General features: G+C 38.0%; 1 protein-coding gene across 2 annotated transcripts in view; it reads right to left on the bottom strand.

Moving 5' to 3' along the window:
* Nucleotides 1-20,632, bottom strand: part of POF1B (POF1B actin binding protein) — a 123,363-nt gene that overhangs the window by 44,859 nt on the left and 57,872 nt on the right. For both annotated transcript variants that reach the window (XM_060182891.1, XM_060182890.1), the window contains one exon: nucleotides 3,163-3,293. In XM_060182891.1, the coding sequence (XP_060038874.1) occupies nucleotides 3,163-3,293 (131 nt within the window). The remainder of the gene's footprint in view (nucleotides 1-3,162; nucleotides 3,294-20,632) is intronic.

The raw sequence follows: 20,632 nt of genomic DNA, 5'->3' as shown, positions 1-20,632 counted from the left end.
CCAACGCTTCTTTTTCCATTTATCTGTTTCCCCTATTATAAATTGTGTTGCTATGAACAAAGGTATACACAGATCTTTTAGGATGTGCGTGTTTGATTCCTTAGGCATATCCCTAGGAGAGGAATTAATTAATATGAGACTAATAAAATGTGTTTAACTTTCATTTTTAAAAAATTATTTTCCCTTTTGTTGCCCTTGTAGTTATTACTGATGTTGTCGTTGTTGGATAGGACAGAGAGAAATGAAGAGGGGAAGGGAAAACAGAGCGGGAGAGAGAAAGAAACTTGCAGACCTGCTTCACAGCCTGTGAAGCGACTCTCCTGAAGGTGGGGAGCCAGGGGCTCGAACCAGGATCCTTACACAGGTTGTTGTGCTTTGCGCCACGTGCACTTAAGCCGCTGTGCTACCACCTGACTCCCTTTCATTTTTTATATTTATTTTCCCTTTTTGTTTTTTTATTGTTGTAGTTATTATTGTTGTTGTTGATGTCGTTGTTAGATAGGACAGAGAGAAATGGAGAGAGGAGGGGAAGGCAGAGAGGAGGTGAGAAAGATGGACACCTGCAGACCTGCTTCACAGCCTGTAAAGCGACTATTGGGCAGGTGGGGAGCTGGGAGCTTTAACCGGGATCCTTCTGCTGGTCCTTGAGCTTTAGTGCCACATGCGCATAACCAACTGCGCTACCGCCAGACTCCCCCTAACTTTCATTTTTATAAGCATTTGAGCTGTGATTTGTTACAGTTACATGATCTGAACTATTTGGGGAACAATAAGAAAAATAAGTATTAGACAGCAATCACACTTTGGAAATGTAATTGTCCAAATGCAAAATTCAGGAAATATAAAATAATGAGATTATGTCATTTAGAACAAAATGGAAAGAAGTGGAGATGACTATACTGAGTGAAATAAGTGAAGATTCAAAAAGTTGATAATATTTTAAATGCTTCTAGATTCCTTTAACATTTTGAAAATGTATAATTAGCTTTTTCAAAATTCCTTTACTGGAGGATTAACGGTTTACAGTTGACAGAAAAACACAATAGTTTGTACATACATAACATTTCCCAGTTTTCCAAGTAACAATTCAACCCTCAATAGATCCTTCTCTGCCATCATGTTGCAGGTAATATAATTAGCTTTTGATGGGCAAGTTTGACCTAAGAATAAAAATTTCTCAGGTTGTGTGTTATAGTTTTAAATTCTGTTTTTGTGGTCTTAAGTGAGTGGTTCTTAAACTTGACTATCAAATTATCTGGGCATATTATTGTTAAATTTCAACCCAAGAGTTTCTTATTCTACAACTCACCAGTTCTCACATCATACTCATACTACTTGTAAGTACTTCTTAAATAATACAACTTTTAAAACAAATCTATGATAAGTGATGTTTTATATATATTTAAAATTAATAAAATGCAATATAAAAAAGCAAATAGCCTATTATTTTTTTTGCATTCATCAAGAACTGACACATGAATAATTCAGAATATGAACTCTAGACCCAAATTCAGACTAATTAAAAGCAGGTATTTATGGTTGTCTGGGCAGAGTTAAGCACACATGGTGTGAAGTGCAAGGACCAGCTCAATAATCCGGATTTGAGTCCCTTGTTACCCACCCGCAGGGGGGTTGCTTGTACAAGCAGTGAAGCAAGCCTGTAGGTATGTATCTTTCTCTTCTCCTCTCTGTCTTTCCCTCCCCTCTCAATTTCTCTCTATCCTATCCAACAACAACAGCAATACAATAACAACAAAAAAGGGGTGGGGGATGGCTGCCAGTAGCAATGGATTTGTAGCACAGGCACCAAGCCCCAGCAAAAAAAAAAAAAGAATAGGTACTTACAAGCTTTTGATGTTTTAAATATTTGATTTATTTATTATTGGATAGAGACAGACAGAAACTGAGAAGGGAGGGGAGATAGAGAGAGAAAGAGACAGAAAGACACCTGCAGCTATACTTCACTACTTGGGAAGCCTCCTCCCTGCAGATGGGGACCAGGGGCTTAAACCTTGGTCCTTGTGCATTGTAATTTTGCACTTAACCAAGTGTGCCACCGCCTGGTCCCAGGGCATGATTAATTAATCGAAGAGGAATACCTAGAGCAAATGAAGATTTAGGGAGGATTTTGCAGAAAAGCTGAATCATGTCTCATAGGTGAAAGAATATTCTAAAATAAATTCATCTTGAGCACTCAGTTGTGAATCTAAGATAACAATGTACTTTCTTTGGCTTTCCATCTAAAACTTCCTAGGGTTAATGTGTAAATTTTAAGATAATAAAAGCAGTTAGTGGTGTCAGACATACAATGGATTTACAGAGTGAGGGGAAATAATTTTAAGATAAATGCCCTTGTGTAAATGGATAAATATGTGAATTAGTTGGGTGATGGGGAAAGATTTTCATTAATATAAAAAGATGGTGAGGCCTAACTGAAGATGAAATTCTTGCATTTTACAGTGACATTAATTAAAGTAAAGAGCTCGTGGTCCAGTGGTGGCGCATCGGGTTAAGTGCACATAGTATGAAGAGCAAGGACCTGCACAAGGATTCCAGTTTGAGCTCCCAGCTACCCACCTGTAGGGGTGTCGCTTCACAAGAGATGAAGCAGATCTGCAGGTGTCTCTCTGTCTTCTCCCTCTCTATGTCCCCTCCCTTCTCTATTTCTCTCTGTCCTATTTTAAATTATTGAAAAAGGGGTGACAGGAGCAGTGGATTTCTAGTGCAGGCACTCAACCCCAGCGATAACCCTGGAGGCAAAATAGATTAAATAATTACTTAACTTAAATAGCTATTGTTTTTCTAAAAATATCCAGCTTCATGAATTATCAGTAAAGAAGGCATTTCTTCATTCAACAAGTATTTATCACATACATACTAAACCAGTCATTATGGTAAGTTCCAAGGACAACAAGGTAATGAAACACTTACTGCTTGGTACTGGGTTGAGGAGGTTTTGGTATAAAGAAACAATAAAGCAGACATCTAAACTATTCCAGAAGGAGCAGTATAACAATGAAAAGAGCTAATTGAGTATAGTGGCAAGAGAATAGTTGACCACATACATTAAAAATACCATAAATTCATTCAGTGGTACCTCATTAAAAAATTTACTAATATTTGATAGCTACCACATCAAGTCAAATGATATATTTATGATACCTTCCTCCAATTCTCTGCAAATGTTCTAATAAGCAGTGGTACAGATCTGTGTTTTTACGATTTAGGTCAGCAAGCAACTCTCCAAAATATTTGGGGTCCAATTTTTCAGGACTATCATCTTGAATTATCACCTGAAAAACAATCAGCATAATCATAAGCAATATTCAGTTTTTCTAAGTTCACAGGTGCTTTGATGTAAAATGAAAACAGTAAAGCCTCTTTTTAATACAAGTTACTCATTAGATACATCACATTTTCAAGAAAGTACATTTTGATTTTATATTTGTATTTTTCTACATAGGAGGAATTTATAGGTAACATACAAGTGCACGTTCAATTTCATTTCAATTAATTTTATGTGAAGTGTGGAAGACAAAGTTAAATAGTCTCTAAATATATTCCTGGATATAGTTGCTGCTACTTAAAAACTGAGAAAATACATAAATATCAATGTAATAATACAGGGATACTTGAACACTACACTCTCCCAGATAGACAGATGAACCAGATAAAAAAACCATTAAAAAACAGAACAATTCACTAAAGAGAAGAATAGATTAAATATACTGGACATGCATGAATAGAGCTCTTCACCTGAATAAAGTGGAATACACATTTTTCTTAGGCTCATACAGAAGGTTCTCATTTATAAACCATGCACTAAGCCACAAAGGCAACACCAATAAATTTAAAATATGTTGAAATTGTTTTAACAATCCTGTCTGACCATAGTGTAATTAAACTAACATTGAACAATAAATGTAAAATTACAGAATGACCCAAAATAATGTAAACTCAGATCACCCTATTTTAAAACTGCTGGGTGAAAGAAGAAATTAAAAAAGATTCTGGGGATGAATGAAAATAAAGATTTGAGGAGATTAGGACATTAGTAAAGCAGTACTAAGAGGGAAACTCAGAGATGTAAAGTCACACATCAGAAAACAAGAAAAAAAAAACTCAAATGAATAACTTCACAAAAGTCCTATATAAACAGAGTAAAGAAAACTGGTAGAATAGAGAAATAATAAATATCAGAGCAGAAATAAAAGACATAATCAGTAAACAAAAAAAGATGCACAATATCAAGATATCTAGGAGCTGATTATTAGTAAAGGAAAATAAAATTGACAAACCCTTGCCCAGACTGAGAAAAATAAAATGGGGTAGGTCCATTTAAATTGTTATTAGTAATTCAATATTGATTTCAATATATAAGATAATAGGGTTATAATTCCACACTGTTACCACCTTCAGAGTTCTGTGCCCCCACCCCCCCTCCAGAAGAAACGGAAATAATAAGAGATGGCCCTTTTTAATAATTTTATTGGCGTAAGGGTTTCTGGTTTACAGTACAGTTGTTGAGTCATGGGTACAATTTCTAACCTCCCCATGATAAGTGTCCATATAGCATTCTCACAATTAGTCTATCTACAAAGAAAGCACAGTTAATATCATACTCAATTGTGAGGAACTAAAAAACATTATAAGGTAGTAAATCCATCCTTATGCATTAATCTAAAAGTCATGAAAACACTGATTTGGGCTGGGGGAACAGTATAATGGTTATGCAAATTGATTTCATGCCTAAGGCTCTTAGTTCCCAAATTCAATCCCCAGAATCACCATACACCAGATCAGAGCAGTGCTCTGGTCTCTCTCTTCCTCTTTTTCATTAAAAATAAATTAAAAAGAACATAAATGGTAACACAAAACAGAATTTGACTGAGTTTGGAGTATTTCACCAAAGTAAGAAACTCTCGGGGGAGGTAGGAAGGGTAGATTTTCATCTCTACTGTAGGGAGTGGGGGTATGAGTAGGGTCATGAGTTTTGGTGGCGTAAATGGTGTTAATATATATTCCTATTAACTTATAATCTTATAAATCACTATTTAGTCAATACGAGAGGGGAAAATAGATAAAATGCCTCTGGCTTTTTAATGCATAGGCTTCAGTTCTGAGTATATATCCCTTTTTTTTTATTTAAGAAAGGATTAATTAACAAAACCATAAGGTAGGAGGGGTACAATTCCACACAATTTCCACCACCCAGTCTCCATAACCCACCCCCTCCCCTGATAGCTTTCCCATTCTCTATCCCTCTAATTTAAGCACTTAAGGCTTCAAATTAGTAAACTGAATTGTAGCATTAGGCTTAATATTTCTTTTCTTTTCTTCTCCTTTCTTTCTTTCTTTTTTTTTTTTTTGCCTCCAGGCTTAGGACAGAGAGAAAATGAGAGAGGAGGGGAAGGTAGAGAGGAAGAGAGAAAGACACCTGCAGACCTGCTTCACCATTTGCGAAGCAACCCCCCTGCAAGTGGGGAGCTGAGGGCTAGATGAGATCCTTGTACAAGTCCTTGAGCTTTGCTTGCACTATGTGCACCTAACTTGGTGCACTACCGCATGGACCCCAACATTGGGCTTAAATTGTTAATACATTTCTAATATTTTTGAAAATGTTACATAAACTATAATCTTAGACCAAAAGTGACCAGAAGTAACTGGTCATGTTAGTATATAAGATGTAGTTATTTGTAAGTAACATTAAATGACATAAATCATGGTAAGGTTTTGTAAGTCCTAGCCAAGGAATTTTCAAACCACGCCAAGTTCCCAAATATCTTGGTTATAATAATAATAATTTGAGCCCAGATCTATAGGGATGCAGAGGTCACATAAGCCCCTAAGCTGAATCAATGGGGTTCACAGTCAACAATATTTAGACACCTTTTCCATATTTGGGAGCTACTCTCTTCCCTGATTCAGCTTTCTGGTCATTTTGCCGCTCATGGTATCATCTCCCCAGACAATAATTTAGATCCACCTGCATATCAGATGTTAGGCTCAGGAAAAAAAAAAAAAACTAGTATAGCCATGGGCTCTTCGGAATATAAATAAAATAGGACTACTAACTACTTACAAAACAGAGCCCCCCTCAACTCTTCATCTGAACTTTTCCAGCCTTTAGTCTCATGATTAATCAACAATGTTTTTGACTCTATATGTTAACTCTGTTTTTAGCCACCAGGTTCCAGATGCTAACATTATGCCAACTGGACTTCCCTGGACAGATAACCCCACCAATATATCCTGGAGCTCCCCTTTCCCAGAGCCCCGCCCCACTATGAAAGAGAGAGAGACAGGCTAGGAGTATAGACCAACCTGCCAACTCCCTTGTTCAGCGGGGAAGCAATTACAGAAGCCAGACCTTCCATCTTCTGCACCCCATAATGACCCTGTGTCCATACTCCAGAAGGTTAAAGAGTAGGAAAGCTTACAGGGGAGAGGATGGGATACAGAGTTCTAGTGGTGGGAATTGTGTGGAGTTGTATCCCTTTTTTCCTATGGTTTTTGTCAGTGTTTCCTTTTTACAATTTTTTAAAAGAAAACTTTCAGAGGAAATAAATCCAGAAGGTTAGTTAAACAATGTGCACAAATGAAGATCTGGTCCTATCTTTTATCTCCTTTTCCAGTAGATGCAATAGAGAACACAGTGGACATGGACTTGGAAGAACTGAGGTCTAATGTTTGGGGTCTTGTCTTACTAGCAGAGTAACATTACCAGCTGGGAAACTACCTGTTATGTTTCTTAGTTTCTTCATCTGTACATTGAGACCGATAAGTTTTACTTTGACCAAAGATTTATTATGAATGTGCAGTTGACTTTTTAACAGTTTTCTTTTCTGTTTTATGTACTTTTTAATTGGGAAGTTAATGGTTTACAGTACAGTTTGCTGGCACATGGGTACAATTTCTCATCTCAGTAAGGTAAATGTCTGACATGATGGGCCTATACCTGTAACGGATCTCTGTCTCCACTGTCACAGGTCATCTCCATCAGAAACCCCTATAGGATCTTGACCTCTATGAGGATCAACAGTGGTAGGGACAGGACCATACTCTGAAGGGAGATTAGGCAATATATTCTACTACTCAAGAAAGATGGGTCGGGGGTTCACGGAAGATGGCGGACTGAGAAGCTGCTAGTGGCTTGAGCTCTGATCACATCTTCTGGAAACGGTAGGATTTTCTGCCTTTAGTAGGCCAGTCAATAAGGGGTCCTAGCGGTGACACCAAGGAGGTGACTATAACTTAATTTGGGTAAAGAATTAGAGTAGAAAAAAAGAGAACAATTTTTTTTTCCTTTTAATTATTAAGCACACCGCCTTCCCCCTCCCCCGCCCCTAACCAATCCCTGGGGACCAGCTCCTAGCAGAATCCCCTGCTGAGCTTCTGTCTTTACCAAATTCCTGTCCCACCAGGGAGTATCATTCATTCTAAGTCTATACCCTTCTGAAATCTCTGGCTCTTTTTTCTTTCTAAGTAGCCAACCCCCCCCACCTCACCCCACAAGGCTAATTAAATAATTAAAAATAAATAAATAAATTTAAAAAACGCTTTCCTTTCATAGCTCTTTTATGACTGTTCTTTTTCTTATCTTTTCTTTTTCCTCTCTCTCTTTCTTTTTTTTATTCTTTTTCTCATGCTTGTCATCCTTTCTTCCTTAATCCTACAGCTCCCAAAGCCAAGGCCCCAGCCCCCACACCACCAAACAGTTTGCTTTTTTGAATTCACTGATACACATTTGGGAATTATTTTGGGCAAGAATTCTGACTCAGAGTGGACTCTCTATGTGTGTATCTCTGCTCTAGTTCCCTTTCCCCTCTTGTTAACCCTAGAATATACAGTGGATAGCAGACTTGCATATCTGTCTATTCTTGCTATACCTTCTTTTTTTTTCTCTTTCTTCTTCACTGGGATTTGGTTACTATTCTTTCACAGACCGGAGAAATTGTTTGGCTAACTGGTAGTGACTAAACTGCTTCAATACTTGCTTCAGTTGCTACCGTAATTCCTGAAATTGGTGAGTGTAATTGTCATAAACGTATTTAGTACAGTGTTGCTTCTACTCAAGACAAACAACTGAGGAACAACAGAGCATAAAAAAAGAAACACATAAATCAAAAAAATGGGTATATCAAAAACAAATAAAGCTGCTACTCCAATGAATGAAGACAAGAGCCCAGAAGAAACTACAAATCAGCCAGAAGTAACCATAGATAAGAAAAGTATGCAAGCAATAATAAAATTATTAATTACAGAAATGAAAACAACATTGGAGGAAAGGAATGGCAGTTTTAGGGAAACAACAGTTGAGACCCCCAAGGAAAATACTGATGATCTTGAGGCAATTAGAGAACTTAATGCTGAAATAGCTGTAATGCATAAAGAAGCTGAGGCAAGGGAAAGCAGACTAACAGAAGCAGAAAACAGAATTAGTCAGACAGAGGATGAGTTAGAGAAAACAAAGAAAGATGTGAAAGAGCTTAAAAAGATATTGAGAGACACTGAAAACAACAACAGAGACATGTGGGATGATCTCAAAAGACGTAACATTCGTATAATTGGCCTGCCAGAGGAAGGGGAAGCAAACATTCTAGAGGAAATAATCGAAGAAAACTTCCCAGGCCTGAATAACAGAAAGGACATCAAGATTCAAGAGGCCCAGAGAGTCCCAAACAGAATCAACCCAGACCTGAAGACACCAAGACACATCATAGTCACAATGAGAAGAAGTAAGGATAAAGAAAGGATCCTAAAGGCTGCAAGAGAGAAACAAAAAGTCACATACAGGGGAAAACCCATAAGATTATCTGCGGACTTCTCCACTCAAACTCTAAAAGCCAGAAGAGAATGGCAAGATATCTATTGAGCCCTGAATGAAAAAGGGTTTCAACCAAGGATAATATATCCTGCTAGACGTTCATTCAAACTAGATGGAGGGATCAAAACCTTAGATAAACAACAGTTAAAGGAGGCAACCATCAATAAATCAGCCATGAAAGAGGTTCTAAAAGACCTCTTATAAACAAGAACATCACTACAATACTGGCATTATATCAGAGCAAACCACAAAAATTTTTTTTTGAACAATGGCACTACAATACATTAAATCCATAATATCAATAAATGTCTGGCTTAAACTCACCCATCAAAAGGCACAGAGTTGGGTGATGGATCAGAAAACATAATCCAACCATATGCTGTTTGCAAGAATCTCATATGTCACAACAAGATAAACACAACTTAAAGTGAAAGGATGGAAAACTGTCATACAGGCTAACGGACCACAAAAAAGGACAGGAACAGCCATTCTCATCTCAGACACAATAGATTTCAAATTAAATATAGTAATAAAAGATAGGCAAGGACATTACATAATGATAAGAGGATGAAACAGCCAAGATGACTTAACAGTTATTAACATCTATGCACCCAATGAGGGAACATCTAAATACGTCAAGCACTTACTGAAAGAATTTCAAAAATACATCAATAGTAATACAATAATAGTGGGAGACTTCAGTACCCCACTTTCAACTTAGATCAACAAAGCTGAGAACCCACAAAGATACAAGAGAATTGAATGAAGAGATTGACAGACTAGACCTCTTGGACATTTTCAGAGTCCTTCACGCCAAAAAACTGGAATACGGCTTCTTTTCAAATCCACATAACACATACTGAAGGATACACCACATGTTAGGCCACAAAGACAGCATCAATAAATTCAAGAGGATTGAAATCATCCCAAGTATCTTCTCAGACCACAGTGGAGTAAAACTAACATTTAACAACAAACAGAAAATTATTAAAAGTCACAGAATTTTGGAAACTAAACAACATACTCCTGAAGAACCACTGGGTCAGATATTCACTCAAGCAGGAAATTCAAATGTTCCTGGAAACAAATGAAAATGAAGACACAACCTATCAAAATATTTGGGACGCAGGTAAAGCAGTAATAAGAGGGAAACTTATAGCCATACAATCACATATTAAGCAACACGAAAAAGCTCAAATTAACGACCTTACTGCACACCTCAAGGACTTAGAGGAAAAGGAAGAAAGGAACCCTAAAGCATCCAGAAGGACAGAAATCACTAAAGATAGAGCAGAAATAAACAACATCGAAAATAAAAGAACCATACAAAAAATCAATGAAGCCAAATCTTGGTTCTTTGAAAGATTAAACAAAATTGACAAACCCCTAGCCAGACTCACCAAACAAAAAAGAGAGAAGACACAAATTAATACAATTGTAAACGATTGAGGAGATATCACAACTGACATCACAGAAATCCAGAGAATCCTGCGAAACTTCTGTGAAGTACTATACGCCACCAAGCTAGAGAATCTGGAAGAAATGGAACAATTCCTAGAAGCATATGCCCTTCCAAAACTGAACCAAGAAGAACTACAAAATCTAAAAGCACCAATCACAGACAAAGAAATTGAAACCGTTATTAAGAATCTCCCCAACAACAAAAGTCCTGGACCAGATGACTTTACAAACGAATTCTACAAAACTTTCAGGAAACAGTTATTACCCATACTTCTTAAGCTTTTCCATAAGATTGAAGAAACAGGAATATTCTCTTCCACCTTCTATGAAGCTAACATCACCCCGATACCAAAAGCTGATAGGGACATCACAAAAAAGGAAAACTACAGACCAATATCTCTGATGAACATAGATGCCAAAATATTAAACAAGATCTTGGCCAACTTGATACAGCAACATATCAAAAAGATTGTTCATCACGACTAAGGGGGATTCATCCAGGAATGCAAGGCTGGTTCAACATCCTTATGTCAATCAATGTCATTCACCACATCAATAAAAGTAAAACCAAACACCACATGATTACTCAATAGATGCAGAGAAAGCCTTTGACAAAATCCAACACCCATTCATGCTCAAAACTCTACAAAAAATGGGAATAGATGAGAAATTCCTCAATATAGTGGAGTCTATATATAGCAAACCTACAGCCAACATCATACTCAATGGACAGAAGCTGAAAGCATTCCCCCTCAGATCGGGGACTAGACAGGGCTGTCCACTGTCACCGTTACTCTTCAACATAGTATTGGAAGTTCTTGCCATAGCAATCAGGCAAGAGAAAGAAATCAAAGGAATACAGATTGGAAGGGAAGAAGTCAAGTTCTCACTGTTTGCAGATGATATGATAGTATACATAGAAAAACCTAAAGAATCCAGCATAAAACTACAGGAAGTTATTAGTCAATATAGCAAGGTATCAGGCTACAAAACCAATGTACAAAAATCAGTGGCATTTCTTTATGCAAACACTAAATATGAAAAAGAAGACATCCAGAAATCACTCCCATTTACTGTTTCAGCAAAATCAATCAAATACCTAGGAATAAAGTTGACCAAAGAAGTGAAAGACTTGTATGCTGAAAACTATTAGTCGGTACTCAAGGAAATAGAAACTGATACCAAGAAATGGAAAGATATCCCATGCTCATGGATTGGAAGAATAAATATCATCAAAATGAATATTCTCCCCAGAGCCATATACAAATTTAATGCAATACCCATCAAAGTTCCACCAAGCTTCTTTAAGAGAATAGAATAAACACTACAATCATTTATCTGGAACATGAAAACACCTATAAATGCCAAAACCATCTTGAGGAAAAGAAACAGAAATGGAGGCATCACACTCCCAGACACTACTCTATATTATAAAGCCACCATCATCAAAACAGCATGGTACTGGAACAAAAATAGGCACACAGACCAGTGGAACAGAATTGAATGCCCAGAAATAAATCCCCACACCTATGGACATCTAATCTTTGATAAGGGGGCCCAAAGAATTAAATGGAAGGAGGCTCTCTTCAATAAATGGTGCTGAGAAAACTGGGTTGTAACATGCAGAACAATGAAATTGAACCACTTTATCTCACCAGAAACAAAAATCAACTCCAAATGGATCAAAGACCTAGGTGTCATACCAGAAACAATCAAATACTTAGAGGAAAACATTGGTAAAACACTTTCCCACCACACCTCAAGGACATCTTTGATGAATCAAACCCAAATGCAAGTAAGACTAAAGCAGAAACAAACCAATGGGACTACATCAAATTGAAAAGCTTCTGCACATCCAAAGAAACTATTAAACAAACAGAGAGACCCCTCACAGAATGGGAGAAGATCTTCACATGCCATACATCAGACAAGAAACTAATCACCAAAATATATAAAGAGCTCAGCAAACTTAGCACCAAAAAAGCAAATGACCACATCCAAAAGTGGGCTGAGTATATGAACAGAACATTCACTACAGAGGAGATCCAAAAGGCTAACAAACATATGAAAAACTGCTCTAGGTCACTGATTGTCAGAGAAATGCAAATTAAGACAACACTAAGATACCACGTCACTCCTGTAGAATGCCATAAATCAAAAAGAACAGCAGCAACAAATGCTGGAGAGGTTGTGGGGATAGAGAAACCCTTTTACATTGCTGGTGGGAATGTATATTGGTACAGCCTCTATGGAGAGCAGTCTGGAAAACTCTCAGAAGGCTAGACATGGACCTTCCATATGATCCAGTAATTCCTCTCCTGGGCTTATACCCCAAGGACGCCATAACACCCAACCAAAAAGAGGTGTGTACTCCTATGTTCATAGCAGCACAATTCATAATAGCTAAAACGTGGAAGCAACCCAGGTGCCCAACAACAGATGAGTGGCTGAGAAAGCTGTGGTATATATACACAATGGAATACTATGCAGCTATCAAGAACAATGAACCCACCTTCTCTGACCCATCTTGGACAGAGCTAGAAGGAATTATGTTAAGTGAGCTAAGTCAGAAAGATAAAGATGAGTATGGGATGATCCCACTCATCAACAGAAGTTGAGGAAGAAGATCTGAAAGGGAAACTAAAAGCAGGACCAGACCAAATTGTAAGTAGGGCACCAAAGTAAAAACCCTGAGGTGAGGGGTAGACATGCAGCTTCCTGGAACAGTGGGGGGTGGGAGTGGGTCGAAGGGATGGGTCACAGTCTTTTGGTGAGTATGGTGTTTATGTACACTCCTAGTAAAATGTAGTCATATAAATCACTAGTTAATTAATACGAGAGGGGGAATATTAATTGTATGTCTCGAAGTTTTTTAAAACACAGACTGAGTCTTTTTAATATATAGGCTGTGTATTTGATATCCGGACTCTCTCAAAAGCCTAGACCAAGTAGATCAGAAGCAACCAATAGCACAGCTATATACAAGATACTGGGTACTCTACAGCAAACCCTAACAAAAGGACTTTTCAAAGTTAACCCAATTACCAAACAATGTGATGATAACATTAACTATCAATTGTCTTTTTGAACCCTAAGACAGCAGGAACCTCACATCTCCACTATAGAGCCCCTACTTCCCCCAGTCCTGGAACCCTTGGATAGGGCCCACTTTCCCGTATGCCTCTTCTAATCCATATCAAATAATATTGCATCTGCCAATCACAAACTAACCAACACAACGATTGTCACCTCAACATGCTTCACTTCAGACTGTTTCCAGAGACTACACGTGTGGAGTGACTACCCTTCAGCTTCATTACTCAGGTGAGACCTTTCCTTTCATAGTATACTCTAATTCCATCTCAGTTGGTTCACTTTCTAACGAAGTCACAAAACCTAGATATATACCAGTTTCTGTGAGAGAGAGCATATGTTCACACGTATCCGTAAACTACTGCAAAATATATACCTGAAAGCAGAAGTACACTAGAGTTTGCAGTGAGTATCCCCCTAACACTTCCTCTCCACTATTCCAAGCTTTGGGTCCATGATTGCTCAACAATTTGTTTGGCTTTGTATGTTAACTCTCTTTTCAGTCACCAGGTTCCAGATGTCGTCAGGATGCTGGCCAGGCTTCCCTGGACTGAAGACCCCACCAATGTGTCCTGGAGCTCAGTTTCCCCAGAGACCCACCCTACTGGGGAGAGAGAGAGGCAGACTGGGAGTATGGACCGACCAGTCAACTCCCATGTTCAGCGGGGAAGCAATTACTGAAGCCAGACCTTCTACCTTCTGCAACCCACAATGGGTCCATGCTCCCAGAGTGATAGAGAATTGGAAAGCTATCAAGGGAGGGAGTAGATATGGAGAATGGGTGGTGGGAATTGTGTGGAATTGTACCCCTCCTGCCCTATGGTTTTGTTAATTAATACTTTCTTAAATAAAAAAATAGATAAATAAAAATAAACTTAACTTAGGGTTCAAAAAAAAAAAATAAAGATGGGTCGTGATATCAGTGCAGCCTAGAATGTTCCTAACCATGAACACAGAATGCAAGCTTAGACCTACAAGGATGCAGAGGTTACATACGCTCCTGTGATGAATATGGACTCCGGATCAAATTGATTGGGTTTACAGTTAATTGTATGTATATACTTTTCCCGTATTTGGGGGCTACTGTCTTCCGTGACCCAGCTTTCTAGTCCTATTTCCAACCCTGATACCATCTCCTCAGATAATACCTTGGGTGCAGTTGCATGTTAGCTGTCAGACTCAGGCAAAACTAGTAAAGTCATGGTCCCCTTGGAATATACCTAAAATAGAACTATGAGCTTTTTCCAAAATGGAGACCCCCAAATATTCATCTGTAATATTCTTGCTGTTAGGCTCATTATTAGTCCACAACTTGTCCTGCTTTATACCTTAACTCTTTTTTAGCCACCAGATTCCCGATGCTACCATGGTGCCAGCCTGACTTCCCTGAACAGATGACCCCACCACTGTCTTGGAGCCCTACCTCCCCAGAGCCCTGCTCCACCAGGGAAACACAGAGACAGGCTGAAATTATGGATTGACCTGCCAATACCCATGTGCATTGGGGAAGCAATTATAGAAGCCTTCCACCTTCTGCACCCCATAAAGATCCTGGGTCCATACTACCAGAGGGTTAAAGAATAGGAAAGCTTTCAAGGGGGGTAGGGTGGAATGCAAAACTCTAGTGGTGGGAACTGTGTGGAATTGTACCTCTCTTATCCTATGTCTTGTCAATATTTACATTTTATAAATAAATTTTTAAAAAGAAATAGTAATAGTTATCTATTGCCTTCATAAACTCTAAGATAGCAAGGCACCTTCCTCATTCTCTATAAACCTGTATTCCTCCCAGGTCTGGAACCCCTGGGGCTTTGTTCATTTTCTTTCATGCTTCTCTTAATCCATACCATTTGTTACTGCATCTTCTGATCTCAACTATATCAATGCAACCAGTGCCACTTTGCCATGTTTCACTTCAGACTGTGTCCAGAGGTGCCAGGCCTGAGATGTCAGCCCTCCAGCTCCATTACTCTGACACCAAGTTGCAGATGTTTCTATGATGCTAACCTGACTTTCCTGGGCAGACAACATCACCAATGTGTCTTGGAATCCCACCTCACCAGAGCCCTACCCATTAGGAAAATGTAGAAACAGGCTGGGGGTATGGATTGACCTGTCAATGCCCATGTCTAGTGGAGATGCAATTACTAAAGCTAGACCTTCCACCTTCTGTTCCCCATGATCTTTGTTTTATAAGTGAAGTGTGTTGGAAATGTGTTAGAAATCAACCTACAAGGCAGTGCTCTTTCAGTGTTTTTTTTTTTTTTTTAACTTTTTCAGAGGAACATTCCCTGAGAAGTGTAACTCTCTTTTTCCAAAGAAAGTGTTTTCTTCTGACAGGCTTCAGAGGGATAAGGAATAGGGAAACTTACAATGGATGGGTAGGAGAGGGGATATGGACCTCTAGTGGTGGGAATTGTATGGAATTGTACCCTTTTAATTCCATGACCTGTCAATTATTAAATCACAAATAAAAAAGAATAAAAGGGTTCCAGGACTGGGGGAAGTAGGGGCTCTATAGTGGAGATGTGAGGTTCCTGCTGTCTTAGGGTTCAAAAAGACAATTGATAGTTAATGTTATCATCACATTATTTGTTAATTGGGTTAACTTTGAAAAGTCCTTTTGTTATGGTTCGCTGTACAGTATCCAGTATCTTGTATATAGCTGTGCTATTGGATGATTCTAATCTACTTGGTCTAGGCTTTTGAGAGAGTCCGCATATCAAATACACAGCCTATATAGGGCCTTGGATAGGGCCCACTTTCCCGTATGCATCTCCCAATCCAAACCAAATAATATTGCATCCGCCGATCACAACCTAAACAACGCAACGATTGCCACCTCAACATGCTTCATCTCAGACTGTGTCCAGAGACTTCACGTGTGGAATGACAACCCTTCAGCTTCATTACTCGGGTGAGACCTTTCCTCTTATAGTACACTCTAATTTCATCTCAGGTAGTTCACTTTCTAACAAAGTCCCATAACCTAGATATACACCAGTTTCTGTGAGAGAGAGCTTATGTGCACACGTATCCATAAACTACTGCAAAATATATACCTGAAAGCAGTAGTACACTAGAGTTTGCAGTGAGTACCTCCCTAGCACTTCCTCTCCACTATTCCAAGCTTAGGATCCATGATTGCTCACCAAATTGTTTGGCTTCGTATGTTAACTCTCTTTTGAATCACCAGGTTCCAGATGCCACCAGGATGCTGGCCAGGCTTCCCCGGATTGAAGACCCCACCAATGTGTCCTGGAGCTCAGCTTCCCCAGAGACACACCTTACTAGGGAAAGAGAGAGGCACACTGGGAGTATGGACCGACCAGTCAATGCCCATGTTCAGCAGGGAAGCAATTACAGAATCCAGATCTTCTACCTTCTGCAACCCTCAATGACCCTGGGTCCATGCTCCCAGAGGGCTAGAGAACGGGAAAGCTATCATGGGAAGGGGTGGGTTATGGAGATTGGGTGGTGGGAATTGTGTGGAGTTGTACCCCTCCTACCTTATGTTTTTGTTCGTTAATCCTTTCTTAAATAAAAAATTAAAAATAAATAAATAAATAAATAAATACTCAAAGGAATATATACATTCCTATGTTCACAGCTGTGTTATTTCAATAGCCAGAAATATGAGGCAAACAAAATTATTTAACTAATGTGGAATATAAATAACTGAACAAATAACTTGAAATAAAATGTCAATCTATATCTATGATCTTGGGAGAAGCATGTTGTATATATTTCTCGGGGTGGCACAGAACGTTGGTTGTAGAAGTGGTGTGAAACTGTAACTCTATTATGTTATAATCGTACAAATAACTATTAAATAACTGTGCCAAGAAAAATAATTTAATCCCTACAGTTCATCAACAGGCTACATTTTAATTGTGATATATATATATATACATATATATATAATGGAATATTAATTATCTGTTAAAATTGTAAGGGGGTATCCTTTGCCTCATCGTGGATGAAACTTGATGAAATCATTTAAGTGAAAAAATCCAGAAAGAAGATAAGTACCAGATAATATGGCCAATAAGTGGAACTTAAGAAAGGACAGAAAGGAGAAATTTGGGCTTGTGTCATATCTCATACTAGAACAAATGTCTCTGGGAGTTGAGTAAAAAAGTAGAACATGGAAAGAACATTGGAACTCTGGGGCATGTTGTCTTAATTTTGGAGTGAGAATGTTTTGCAGACACCTATAATGGGGAGATGAGAAATTATTTTGTGTCAACAACTATATTGTAAATACTGTACTGCAAACCATTATCTCTTCAATAAAATATTTTGATAAAAATTATGGAATCATGTAGATGACAGTTTAATAGGATGAAGTGATTGTGTACCAGAATTATCAAAATTGTAGTAAGCTACATTGAGGAGAACAGCAACTTAAATATATACATACTACTTAGTTCTATGAAAATATGTACCAGTGGGTAGCGGACAACTAGGTGGAGAGTATGGTTTGTTGACACTGGACATGGGAGAATAAGATACTGCACAACTAAGACAATTAAAGTCTTATAATCAACATTTCCCCTCCAACAAATTGATCTTTATAAAAGAAAATAGATACCAAAATGGAAATCAAAGAGTGGGTAGGGTTGTCTCTGGAAGTCAGGCCTGAGTGGTAAAAAGTGTATATGATAGGAAATTATAACTTAATATATGCTTTTATTACTGTTTGACATATTGTTAGATATTTGCACTTCTTTGATTAAAACTATTTTAAAAGAGAAAATAAACAATGTTAGTTATTTGACACAAAACAAATATTCAAATGTGTACCAGAGCAGGAGGTAGAAGAACAGTTATGGTTTAATTTTTCAGGTGATTGCAGGATAGATGGTTACAAAATAAGAAAGCAACTTTTTTAAATTATGAAGATGGAGTTTATGAAACATATGAAGGGATTGAATTATAATAATGAGTGAGTGGACAAGCAAGACTATTGAGTTGAGTTGACCAGTCCTGCAAAACCCATCACCAGTGAGCTATATGTCACACCGTGGAAAAGATTCTGGATAATTGTGAGAAAAAGCACTTGGCACTATGATATGTGCTGAATTATTGGCAAAATATTATATGTTTGCAAAACCCAGATTTGAAGTGAGAGAAGAAAGGCATCACAAGTTGGGGTATTTTTCTTTGACATTATTAATATCTAGGTGAACATAACTGTTCCCTGTGCTTCTTATCATGATTTCAAAAGGTTTCTTGGAAGCTTGTAAGAGAGTGGAATGAGGTACACATACCATATGTAAGTATTTGGCTCTTTCTGATAAACACAAACTCTATGACAAGTAACAGTGTAGAGTGAATTTAAACTTTTCACTGCCACTAATATATGTGGATTATCTGTTCTTTTCTAGTGGCAGAAAAATAGGCACAGAATTTCATTCTTAATTTCCTAAGGGAACAAAATGTGATTGGTGTTGTTTTGAATTTGATACCAAAATGATGATGTTTTGAGGACTCTGCAAAGCAAACAAAAATTAGTTTTATTAAAATATTTGAAACTTTGACCTGTATCATCTAAGCTTCATCAATATAGCTTTATAGAAATGTAACTGCTCTATAAATGTGTTGTTAAAAATGTCCTTTACTAACTAATCTTCAATTCAGATTTATTATTCCTATAGGACTTCCAAGCCACCATATTTAAAACTAGTTACTTTATTTAATAATAATAAAAAAGGTAAGACTGTCAAAATTTTTTGGAAACCAAGATTTTGTAGACTTGACTTTCAAAAATATAGTAATATTTTCTTTTTATGTGCAAAGTAATTTTTAATGTGGAAAGTAATTTAAGAATTATTTATTTCCAATTAAAAATAACATGACATGAGGTGGAGGAAAGTTAAGAGTTCTAGTCTGAGCAGCCTTACATGGTTGATTAGGTGAAGATAAATTTAGTTGTAAGAAAGTGAGTTTTCTCTGCAGACTGGAACCTGGGAACAGTAAAGCAGAGGGAAACATTATATCACCCCCCCAGAGCATTCATTCCCGAACAAAGAACAAAGAGAAGGTGATTAAAGTGGTGGGTGCCCAAAGCCCTGACAGTTAATGGGGTAGAAGCATGACTATCCTCTCAAAGGGTAGGTCCAAGAAATACCTGCTACAGCAGGAGATTTGCAAAATTATTCTCTCCTGTGTTAAAGAAGTGAACCATGATTGACAAAATATCAGTTCCCAGTTGTTCAGTGTCTCACAGAGACAGGAGTGGGACAAGTATGGAATTGAGTGGTATATGTATCTAAAACACTGACTATGGCCTTGTCTACACTACCCAGTTTATGATTCTTCTGCTTTATTGCACTACCACAAGGGAAAAGCCTATACCTTCAAGAATGAGGAGCTGTTTCTAGGCACTGACTGGAGATGAGGAGTGGAGAAAGATACGCTCTGGAGCTTCCAATCTAATACACAATAGCTGATCATTCAAACTACCCCTCCTAAGTTGTGGAACAAAAATGTCCCAAATGACTACCTACTGCTCTCAGGACAGAACTGCAAGGAAGCACAATGATGTACCAGTATCAGAAGCAAGACTCCATTCCCAGGGGCAGGGCTCCCCATTCTGTATTATCTACCATAAAAGAGAGACCTCCTACCTACTCCAGAAGGCCCAACCATCTCCACTGAAGCCACTGGTATATATATGAATTTTCAAAGAAAATCCACATAGCCCATCTTTTGCTACAGAGGAGTTTGGAAACACAAACCTTTTGTGGCAATTTCAAGCACTGCAACTTATAGATTTTCTATGTCTGGGATAGATAAAGGCCTTTTCAGTCTGAGGTCACATTCTTTGGCTACTGTATTTCATTTAAAAATATGATTTTTCATTTTGTCAATATTTGTGTATATATACTAATTTTGACTTTTTCACTTGTTGCAGTTTTTTTCATGACTCTTGTTTCTGTGGCTATAGTCTCTGTGGGTGTGTAGAGACTGAGCGCTGGACCTTGACCCCAGGAGTTGCCATGAAAAGTTGCTCTTTAACCTGGGGTGGATCTATCTGATATCTCAGGGTTACAGATGCTTAAATATTCATCAATGACTTTGTAAACACCCTCCCAGACATATTGGAAGGCTAAAGTGCACTCTTGCCTATGGTTAAGTTGTTACCCCTTTTGGGGTGTGTAAACTTCTAGGACCAAGCCCTGCTTCCCAAGAGTTAGTCACATAACACTCTGCTCTCTGACTGATTAAAGAGTTTATTATAACCCC

Source organism: Erinaceus europaeus, chromosome X, assembly GCF_950295315.1.
Source record: "Erinaceus europaeus chromosome X, mEriEur2.1, whole genome shotgun sequence".
Classification (NCBI taxonomy): domain Eukaryota; kingdom Metazoa; phylum Chordata; class Mammalia; order Eulipotyphla; family Erinaceidae; genus Erinaceus; species Erinaceus europaeus.
Note: the sequence above shows the minus strand (reverse complement) of the source record. Positions and strands in the feature narration are given on the sequence as shown.